Below are 12,163 nucleotides of genomic sequence, written 5' to 3'. Positions count from 1 at the left end.
TTATTTATATCTTGGCACTTAGGCTAATTGATATACCATATTATTTCATTAAATTATTCAAACTTTCGAGAGACGTTATCATTAACTAATATAGGAACGGCTAAAACACTCACGTACATATGTCGGCACACATGATGAGCTGATGAGATGGGCTCGAAACTAGTCGGCACCGGCTAGTTTCGAGCCCGTCGGGGGCCCTTCATCAGGCGCGCAGTGAGCGACGGGCCGCGTCCGTGAATTAATACCAGTCCCACTCACCCTGATGAAGGGCCCCCGATGGGCTCGAAACTAGTCGGTGCCGTCACCGGACATATGTACGTGAGTGTTTTAGCCGTTCATATATTACATATTATTTCAGTATTGTCACTTTAATAATATGTTCATAACTTTTATTCCTAGGCTTTATAAAGCGTTTAATATGTGTCAAATGCGTTTTCCAGAACATCTTCACTTCAGTTTTATCTTTTTTTATGTTTAGTTCTTTTTTCATTTCTTTTTTTTTCTATCCTTTTTTTCATAATTATTTACTTACTAATTTATTTAATAAACATCATTAAAACAAAAAGTTTAATTTCTCTTCTCTTCGATTATTTCACGTTTTGATATTTTCATATTCCTACATTTCTCCCTTCAACTTATATTAATACAAAGTATATTCCGTTAATAGTTTTCGTGAATGAACAAATGATGACTATATGTTGAGCACATGTGTGCAACAGATACGGTCTGTTGTTAACGGCTGTGTAACCTAATTCTGCTCCTTCCTACATACAACAGGCAATTTGGCAAGTGTTCCGAGTGCTTTGCTGACGGCCTCTCCATAAATTGCAAATTAGCCACCCACTCAAGCTTACGTTGACTTTTTATTTTCATTTATTTATTTTTTAATACTTAAAGCTCGCCAGTTTTTGCTAAATTAATGTAAAAGATGTATGTTGTTTTACCATAAAATTAAATTACTTGGTTTTTAAAATCTTATTACTTGTTCGCAAATTTAATTTTACCTTCGGTCCCTTTAAAGTACAGAAACTGGAAAATATCCATATTCATTATGTCAATGATGATATTTCTTGTTTAGAAACTTCAAAGACGGAGAACCGGAAATATTTTATGAAAATGTTGTTATTACCCTGTTGGCGGCCCCCTGTCGCTTCCACTGAGTCTTAGTCCCTGCGCGTGTGCGGTGAAAGCGTCTTTCCCTTTAGGTAAAGGCCGTTGTTTAATACTCGTAAAATCTTTGAAAATCTTCGCCATGATGGTCTTTTAATATTTAATTTCCTTTTAAGGGCTATATTTCCTAGAGCCTTTTACTAAGCTCTCTTTACCGTGTAGAAAGAAATAAAACGTTACTGTTTTCTCATAATGTATTTTTATTATAAAATTTTATCGTGGGATTACTTAATTCGTTATCTTTTACTTTTCGCGGTATTATATATATTTAAGTGCATTTCCGTACTTTCAATTAGAATGTAAGTATCAGAAATATCAGGCATCATTAATTTAAAGCTGTAATTCATTTTAAACTAAAATTAAAAGCTTTTTAAAGCAGTTAAAGTGTTTGAAAATAGTTTTAATATTTTACAAGTAAATCAGGTAATTGTTTTTGAAGTGAATCTTTTATTTTACAGAAATTACTGTCATTGTACTAAATAAAAAAACATATTCCAAGAAAAATAAACAGTCCTTATAGTATGTGTGCTATGCATACTATGCTAATTATGATTTATTTTTCGTTTAGGTATCAATTATTTCTTCAACTGAAGCAAGATGTCCTACGCGGTCGCCTGCCAGTGGGCTTCGATCTCGCCGCAGAACTGGCCGCATACGTTCTACAATGTAAGTACTTTGTCCAACTTGTCTGATTGTCACTGGCAATTTGGGTAAGCCGCCCGTTTGTCATTTGTCCAGAAAAATTGTATCTCGGCAAATTGCATATCGACTGAATTCATTTAAAAATTGGCGTATTATATTTGTTAAAATTAAAACGTCAATTTGTGAATGATATCTTTTGATAGGTATGCGTTTTGTCTTGTCTTTTCAATTTGCCGAGGCAGACTACAAAAGAGCAGCATATACGATTTGTCGGTGACAAATACAACCGCTATTTCGGCGCCGGTGAATTGTGAACTGGTATAGGAGGAGCTTTGTTGGGGAAAATGACTCCTATTTTAAGTTAAGTGTTCTCAGTATACAAAGGCTTTGTTGGAAAAGATAGCTAATTCATGAGATTATTTGGTATACGGCCTTTGTTCTTTGTATTTATCTTTTGCAATTAAAGAGATGGGGGCAAATTAAAACTTTTAGGATTTTAGGTAGGTAAATTTTTTCTTTAAAGTTTTCACCTTTGATAGGTAATTTATTATAATAGCAAATTATAATGTCTTAATTAATTTTCTAAAGTATACTTGAATAACTTAGAGAGGATTTTTTCTATTCCCGTTTGGCATAATATTATTAAATGTTGACGTTCCAATTTTGTATTAACGTGACGTACCTTATTTATAATTTTAATTTCAAGTAGAAAATATAAATATTAAAACGAATGAAACAGTAGTTTGAGATGTTTCACTTCAAACTATAATAGACAAATTCAAATTATTTCAAAGATTTTTTTCGATTTATACGAGCAACATAAATGTCACACGGAAATCTCTATAATACTTCTACGCGATTTATTATGTCCCATTTTTAACGCGTTTCAAAAGTCTTTTACAATCCACTGCTTTTTAGATGAAATAATTTTCTAACGTTGCACGTATGCATCATTTACGCAAAATTCAAGCATAAAGTTGTCTGCTTTATTTGCACTCGAAAAGTAGGTGAGTTTTTTACGTCCAACAGCCTACGTTCCGATATACTGAAGTTTGCTTGTTTTTCGTCGGCAGTTTAACTGTTTGACTCTTCCCCGGCTTTTACGTGAATGGGCCGTAGTTGCTCTTTGGGTCGACGAGTGCCGACGATGTCAATTACTTGATGTAGCTTCGTTATTTTGCGGCGCGCGAAATGCTTTCCATCAATTGACGCTTTGAAATCTAGACTTGTTTACTTTATTCATGACTAGCAGTCGCCCGCGACTCTGTCCGCGTGGCATTAAAAAACACATTAATAAGTAGCCTATGTGTTCATCCAGACTTTGATTTACAACTATGCCAAATTTCATCAAAATCTGTTTAGCCGTTTTGGAAATACCTTCAACCAAACATCCATTTATAATTATAATATTAGTACGATAGAGTTGCAAATTAATAAATGCAAAAAATTACAATGTTAAGTGACGAAACAAAAACTTTGCTGTGATGTTTCTTGCACAAGTAAAAGAAACACGCGTATTGATTTTGAAGGGAAATATTTTTGTTTATATCGATTTAGATTAATTAATTTCCTTATGCCTATTAAGTTTTTAATTCCATTCAGAAGTTCTAATTTGATAACGGTTTCATCGGTATCGGTATTGTTCTGTTTTCATTTGTTATAATGAAAACGTCAGAAATTATTCTGTTTCCGTTTCTATTCAAACTCGATTCGTACAAAAGGTTAATAGTGAAACAAGATTCTTAATAATGTGGGTTAATTTACGTAATGTTTACCGTAACAATTGGTACAATGTTCCATAACATAAATGTACACGGTACACGGTACTGAATAACAATAACGCCCTGAGGCTTATTCGAGGACATTGACTCAGCTATGGGCATTGTGTTGTTTCAATTCAATATTGCCACTGTCAATTGACGTACCTCGTTCCTGGTAATAATTAATTATAGAAATATTCGTTTCACATGTTTAAGTTACTTTGTGTTTACGATCCAACTAATTTAAATACGTATTGTAATACGTTAATTGGTAATAAGTTATCATGTAAAGAGTTGCTTTTGGTTTATCATCCACTTTTGTATGTATGAGAATTTGTTTATAACAACTGCAACAATCTACATCCATTAAGACCTTCCTACTACAAGAAATAAGAAAATTCATCAAATCACTGCTTATTATAGTATAAAAGTGCTTCAAGTTTAAGAATGAAAGAAAGACTTTGATAACTAAGTAGTTATTTCTCGATTGAGACATTTTCAATACGATTCAATAAAACGTAATACAATTTAATAATTAATTAAAAGCCAACAAAACATAAAAAGAGACAAGATAAGTAAATTAAAAAGATCGCCTTTGTACTTAAATCAAAGAAGCATTCGTCCGGGGTTTTGCAATAAGTTCAATTGGCCCCATTGTCCGAGCCCGAGACACGGGGCACTGGGCATCTCGTTGTGTCTGCCTTATTCAGTCCACTCACTAACAATTCCTCGAGCCAATCTTAAATAACAAGCATTTGTGATGTCTATCTCAGACATAAAAGAAAACTTTATATCTATTCAATTAACGTTACAAAGTTATAAAGATTTTACGTTGACTCGAATAGAGAATAGTATCTCAAAGAAAGCTTTTAAACATAAAAACTAGTATACAATTAATTTAAAAAAAAAGTACTGTAATCATACTTATACTAATGAATGCGAAAATTTGGATGTATGGATGTTTGTTACTACGTATCTCTAAAACTGCTTAACGGAATGACACATAGGCTTCTCACTTAGGTTTTTTTTCAATTCCGCGCGGCCGAAGTCACGGCCAAAAGCTATAGCTATAGCTTATACAATTCTAAGTATTATATCTTTTCCTCTATAAGTCCTCTCCTCATTCGTAATAATTAATAAAGAAGATATTTATTATCTATATAATATGTTGATAGTTAACAAGATAGAAATAAATAAATAATTGTAAATAAATTTAAACAGGAAGTCTATTAGGAATTTCTTCATAGTCTTGAGGCATGTTTTGAAAATATGTGACATTTAAAACAAATTCTGGGATATCTCGTTCTCTTATTATATTATGTACTTTAGATGACGTAATTTAATTATTTTGTGTTATCATAGTATGTTCCACTTGTATGCCAAATTTCATCCAGATCGACGCAGCCTTTTGGAGATATACGTAGTAACAAACATCCCAAGTTTCGCATTTATAATAGATTATGTAAACTATAACAATAAAAAAATTGTAGAGCCGAAGATAGATCGTCCCACGACCAATTGTCTTTACATATGGCAACAATATACAAATGTGCTGTTACTAATACGTAATATATGTTTGTTAGCAGTAATTACAATTTTTTACAAAATATAACTACGATGTTATATTTTATCAGAGCTATACACCAAATTACTCATTTATATTAATACTACGAAACTAATTTTGTGGCAATGGTTACATTTAAATTAGAAAATAAGCAACAAAGCAATTGTTACTAAATCTAACAGATTACAAAGAATACGATAAAAAATAGGGCTAAAGAATAATTTAGATAAAATATTGTTAATGCATCTTAACTAAATCTTATTGTACTTGACTATGTAAGACGTCGTTTTAGCTCTACCATAGAGAACATTGCTATCGTTAGGTTGAAGTGATTTGTCGGGGCTATCGTAATAAGAACGGCAAAGGTATGCTCGTGATATCAATGCGTTATCCGAGAGGCAAATGAGCCATCAGCGCCGGCCCATCGTTTGCATCTAATCTCGTCCGTATCCGCGACCCTTGCGGTTTGCTTTAGGGTAGCCATAATATTTTAGGAAAGGCTTGACCCAAAAGACAAGTAGGGTTAAGAGGATAATCCTGTCTATATTAAATATTCTATATTACTTTTCACAATGAGATCTTAAATATAGAATGAATCTTTTTTCGTATTTCGTCCGCGTAATATTTATCAGGATTAATTTTTTATCGTAACAAAACTTTATGATTCCAGTTATTTCATTATTTTTACCTATACTATAAAAATTATATTTTGATTGCAGTAAGTTTACTGTCAAACAGATTTTTATAATCTTATCCATCATAAAAAGTACACTGTACAACTACGAAAGTATGTGTGGAAGACAGTAAAGCAAAAAATAGACATGGTTAAACACGTTATTTCTTTTTATTCTGATGTTGCCATCAATTTCAAACGATGTAGAAAAATGCAAAAGACCAGTTAGAAGTTTGTACATTAGAGTAATGCTTTCCTGGCCACAGAGAGCTTATTACCATGATCTCTGCCATCCTGGATACATTAAAATGCACGTGTTAACGGTAAACGTAGACGCTTCCTGTTCCTTACATTCCAACATAACAACCATTACATTAAATACAGGTTCTACTATTTTTAATAACCTCTCAGATTTCTCTTAATTTACAGTCATTATCTATATTTTAAAATGCGTTAAAATATTAAGTCAGATTACATTATTTATTTTAGATTTATTATTTTTATTTACAAATTTATTTCTATTCAAAATTTAATTCTTAATTATTATAGTCGCTATCATTTATTGTGCCGTTTTGTGACATAAAATCACATTTGGTTATAACTGGCATATCCTAATTATTAGAAAAGTTATTCAGTCAGTTCATATGTATGTAAATTGCGACCACCATTACCGTACTAGTTGTAAGCCATTTCATTATGAGGTACCGTTGGCAGTTGCAACGTAATGTACAATTTGTATTACTACTAGTATAGACCACTAACTATTGGTCAGTTACGTATGTTTATGAACTAATGAATGAATAGCATGAAAACAGTTGAAAAATCTTTGTATTTAAAATTGCAGTTATATTAGTACTAGGTGTCGCTCTCGACTCCGTCCACACAGAACTAAAAAAAATAATATGTAACATATGTGTTGTCCAGAGATACCTTCTAACAAACAACCATCCATCTAAACATTCGCATTTATAATATTAGCTTCTTGAAAGCAATTAAAAATCATTTTGATGATTAAAATAAATAAAAATTATTTTTTAAGGATATTTCACAAACAAATCTATTTTAGGAAAATGAGCGAAAGGATTCTAGCGGGTTCTAATTAGGCTGTACATGTTTTAGTATAGTTGAATTTGATCTAAATTAGAAATTGCATTTACACGATTTCGATGGCTGACAATACCATAATTATGTATGGATTTATTATGAATAGTAATAGTGTTTAAATTGATAATACAAACATGTTATAATTTCTTATTTGTATTGAATTCATTTAATGTCTGTGCCGTTAATTTTTTTTTTTTAAATTAACGTATTACTACATGATGAAAAAATTCCCCATATGCCCCGCCCCATGCACGTACAAAATGATAATTTCCATTTCGAAATCATTGAAATATGGTTGCAGTGGTTTCATTAATGGAAAAAACCCTGTTATAGCGGGTAGAATGGCAACACTCGAGATACCTCGGGGGACAGGCACGCGGTGAACCGTGCCGAATTATCGTAAGCCATTCGAATAAATGGGGTTCGTAAGCGCGACCTGCACCTCACAATTACAACGGACACAAAAAGAATTCCGTAACATAATTGCGTCATATCTGCGCCCAAATGTGTTCCTTTACTTGTTTGAAGCAGTCGTAAATTAGCATTTGTATACCTCATTGCCCACAAAGCACGAATAATATACGAGTAGAAGTTGGAAAATACACCCGAATGGAAAAGGCTAACCGCATAAAATTGAGTTGTGATGGTTTAAACAAGAAAAAAAAACGAAAAATGTAAAATAACATTAATAAAGACTTTGTTTTGATAAGTAGTGCTGGATCCCCGATAAAGAGTGTCAGTGAGCATCCGTCGAATATGTTTGCAGAAATATATTTGAGTTATGTCAAGACTGTGATGAAATTTTTTCCATGTAAAGTTATATTCTGCTAATAATTTTATTCTAATAATCTATGATACACTTTTCGTTGTTTCCATAATGCCGCTAGTGAATTTTACTTTAATTGTAAACTTCTAATAATAAAATTGTTATAAGTACTTGGTTGTGATTGTGCTTTAATGTTCTTTCATTGTCCAAGTAATTTTTCACATCCGATTGAAAATGTTTGTCTAATTTTTTAAAATACAGTCGTTGTTCGTGTTTGATTTTTAATTCGAATGCATTATTCCGAATGTTTATACAGCTCACAATTCGTTTTCGCATACGATATTTCTAATCCTCTTTTTCTGGGTTTGCGATATTAAAAACGGACCGAAGTATGAATGGTTACTGCATACGTTGTAAAACGTTTTTTTAAATCTCAATTTTCGGATTCCATATGAGATATAGTCTTACACAATTATGAATTAAAATGTTAGAGTATATAGTAGGTATATTTGTGTGGGACACACATTTTGAAAAAAATAAATTGTCATATTTCGTACACGTGATATATTTGCGTTGATGATTTAAAAAAGTAAAAAAAAACTTGGAATTTTCGTCTGTAAGTCCGCAAGGCCGCGATTGGTCCAATTAACCGCCGGAAGGACTGTACCGATTTTGATGGGAAGGTGGCTTGGCTTATGCACGTAAGAATGTTATTGGCTACTTTATTTTGTTTTTTTTAATATGCTTTCGAAGTCGCGGTCGACCCAAAGCTCGCTTGAAAACAAATTTTAAAAGTTATATTTTACGGAACTTATAAAACTATGTAATGAATTTCATTTAGATAATTCACGTGCAAATTCAGTAACATTGCTTCTATACCAAAATATAACAGCCGAGGCTTGTAAAGAAAAGCTTTAAAGAACCGTACCGGAACTTGGGTCATCCTGTTTATAACACACGGCTGCAGGTGGTAAATGCAGCTGGTTATACTTATTTGTTCTTATCAAATGGACATATTTATACAGATGATATCTTGCACCAGCAAATTCTTGCATCTTATAAGAAATCTTACATAAAAAATCTTCTAAATAACTGAACTTACTTCAACTTTCAACCTTCGCCAGTGCTATAAGTTTTTCATGTTTAGGGCTGTAGAGCTGGTTCTTCTGATTCAAAAAAACCTTTCTCCAGTTTTATTACACGGCTGGCTCCATTACTGTTTAAGATTGTAAAGATACGTTTTTTAGATTATTCCTTCATTATAAATGTTAATTTTCAATGTAAATTTCATTTCTTTGAAAGAAGATATTTTGAGAATTTTTAAACTCCCCCAACCCGCATCTGATTTGTGAGTCGGGTTAAGTTTCAATAGCGCAGGGGCACTTGATATCAAAGTGAGAGTAACGTGACAGTATTTTACAGGCACATTCTATTAAATTCTTCTTTATATTAATAACAACGCCAACGACGTCTTCATAACACTGCAATATCTCATTTATTTGCATCGCCGAGTACGCAAAGCAGGGCAATATAAAACATTCGGGATTTTCCGCCTTTTTGCATCCAAAATGATCCAGTCTCATTACCTTCTTTTTATGAGAAATGTTCCTGTTATAAAAACTGCGCAATTCATTTCGTATTTTAGTAAATGTACCGCAACTTTTTTACAAAGAGAAGAATTAAACGTTTATGAACGTAGAAAAGTAAACGTTTCGCTTTTACTTAGTATTTTCCCGTGTAGTTAGTACACGGGAAAAAAAGTAATTTGTCTCCAGTCTACGTTTAATCCCAAACAACCTAAAAACACATTTCAGGGAGCGAAGCCTATTTGTCACTGTTGAATATCATCTATTTTAAGGGTCTGTTCTTAAAGTCGTTTTCTGTTTCGAAGTCTCGAACCCAGACAATGGCTCGTCCTTCGAAACAAGTTAGTGTCTCGACTTACTCTTAACATTAATCAACTGGATCACTCACAGCGCTCTCGGTTATTTTAATAAAGAAAATTTCTGTCGCGACAACTGATATTAGTATTTTTTTTCAATACAGTATATTATTGTTAGTAAAAAAATTATATTCGTTTATTTGGAACATTTATTCTATAAATGTTTCAAGAACGTGTGATACTAAATCATTTAATAACATCGTTTAGAAAAAACTTTATCTAAAATTATTTAGGGTTGCTACCTTACTAATTTTATAAATGCGAATATTTGGAGGGATGGATGGATGGATGTTTCTTTGAAGGTATCTTCAGTACGGCTCAACGGATCTGGATAAAATTTGGCATAGATGTAAATCGTAGTCAGGATGAACGCATAGGCTACTTTTTATGTTTTTTTTTTAATTCCGCGCGGCCGGAGTCGCGGGCGACAGCTTGATCTTAAATAAAATAAAACAGTATCTGTCATTCCCGAGGTATGAAAAAGTTACTTTTATTTAAATTATACGAGTACAATTTAATAATTCATAAAAATAAAAAGTAAAAGTTGTTGATGAGAATACCTTGACTTCTGGAACTTTCCTCTTCGGTTACAACGGACAGCCGTCCGCTGTAAGAACTTTTGGGCGAGTGACCCCGACACCCCGCACAGTGTGCAGGCGCATCCTCCCTCGCACTTCAGACCCCTTCGCCGCATTAGTCGCATAATAATATAATCCTACCAGATTAAATTGGCGGCTCGGAGTATGGCGCTTTTGCAACTACTATTATTACTATTACTACTATTTAATATTAACATGAACAAAAGTAAACAAATTACTTATAACGATAAAATGAGTTATACAGCGACTTTTAACGTAAAAGGCAAAAAAGTATCAAAAGAAAATGTAAATTAAGATTCTCAGAGTATGAAATGTAATTAATCGTGTAGGCGTTTGAAGATGAGAAGCGTCGGGCGAGGGCTTAACTGACATCATCGATGGTTATGTATTCCAATTATTTTCTATGATTCCTATGAAAAAATTTAAATTAAAAAGGTTAACTTAGTTGCAACGTAGCTTGACTGCAGGTAGGCCAGGGCCAGTCGTCCTGACTCAACGTAGGTTTTGACAGGTTTGATTGGCAGACGAGGTAAAAAATGTGTGACGTACTTTTTTTGTTTTTGCGTCTAGTCTGTGCAACGACAGACTCCCGTCGCATTTAGAAGTTAAAAAACAACCTAAGTGAAAACTGGACACGGACAGTGAACGACTACTGCATTCGGAAAATTGCCATGTCTTTTTCGCTATTAATTATTCTATCGTATTATATACTATATAATAAAACAATAGAATACAAACTATAATCTCACTTTATTTCAGTCATTACCGAAGACAAATAATGTATAATTTTAGTTCCGAATATTAATGTAATTATTTTAAGCGGCTCGTGTTCGTAAATATTTCAAGATAGATTTATTAATACTTAGATACGGTGATGCGATGTCTGAGAGAAACCATTTACCAATACAGTCCTTTGATGTCGGAAGCTCAAACGCGATTTCAACTCCCTACTAATCCTCTGATGGTTAAATAAATTTTCCTTATTTTATATTCTGGCTGGTAGATTCTCGCTGAACATCTATGTAATTATTTAAGTAGCTAATTTTCTAATACGATACCTACTATAACAATTTAAAAAAAATCTCGGAGTTAACTACAAATAGTAAAAAAAATCGTTTTGCAATTATTCGTTAATAAGTTAATTTTAATCTCATGTTACATCCAAATCCATGTTCATCCAAATCGAAAACGTAATATTTGAAATAATAAAAAAAAAAGAAAGTAACGTAATGTAATTACGACTTCTGTATCGATCTAAAACTGTTGAACTGAAATGTTAAAAGTCATAGGATTAATATTATGACGTTTATACGAAGCCTACTTCTACTTAGTTCCGCAGTGGAGCGAACCAGATGTTGCGATTTCCGAGGACTAAAAAGATATACGACCGGAAATGGCTGTCTGTCTCCGTTCACTTTGCTAGTTTTTCCAAGCTCACTGCAAATGTGAAGGCAATATTTCATCCCACATCTCGCGGCAGATTCGCTTATTGAGAGCTACGTATTGTATATCAAAATGAAAACGAAGGACTTTTTATTCTCTTTCTATTTTATATATCAATAACGTTAGTTCTTTGTTCCACTAATGAAAGTAGAAGACGTGTTTTACTTTATCAATATGTGTTATATTTTAACTTAGTATGTTACTAATATCTATTAGTAATTAATACAAATTATATTTTAATTAACTATATCTATTATTATAATTTAACGCCAACTCATATCTGTTACTATAACTTGCGCGTACAAAAAAATAGCAGTTACCTTTTACTTGCAAATAACAAGACTCATTAGCAAGTAAAAGAGAGGTTTCCATATTAAGGACTGTGTATTTTTAGAAGTCGAGAAAAATAACGTACATATTCGGCTTGTACGAAATCATTTTTATAACTTCAAAGCTTTTATTGCAACGCGTATTATTATTACAAAATGAAAAATATACTG

General features: G+C 32.5%; 1 protein-coding gene across 3 annotated transcripts in view; it reads left to right on the top strand.

The window, feature by feature from the left end:
- The window catches only part of LOC106709095 (band 4.1-like protein 4), a 51,266-nt gene that overhangs the window by 27,032 nt on the left and 12,071 nt on the right, over positions 1-12,163 (top strand). For all 3 annotated transcript variants that reach the window (XM_014500795.2, XM_014500794.2, XM_014500793.2), the window contains exon 5: positions 1,739-1,836. In XM_014500795.2, coding sequence (XP_014356281.2) covers positions 1,739-1,836 — 98 coding nt within the window. The remainder of the gene's footprint in view (positions 1-1,738; positions 1,837-12,163) is intronic.

The sequence above is a fragment of the Papilio machaon genome, chromosome 2 (genome assembly GCF_912999745.1).
Source record: "Papilio machaon chromosome 2, ilPapMach1.1, whole genome shotgun sequence".
Lineage (NCBI taxonomy): Eukaryota > Metazoa > Arthropoda > Insecta > Lepidoptera > Papilionidae > Papilio > Papilio machaon.
This window is presented reverse-complemented; position numbering and strand designations above follow the sequence as displayed.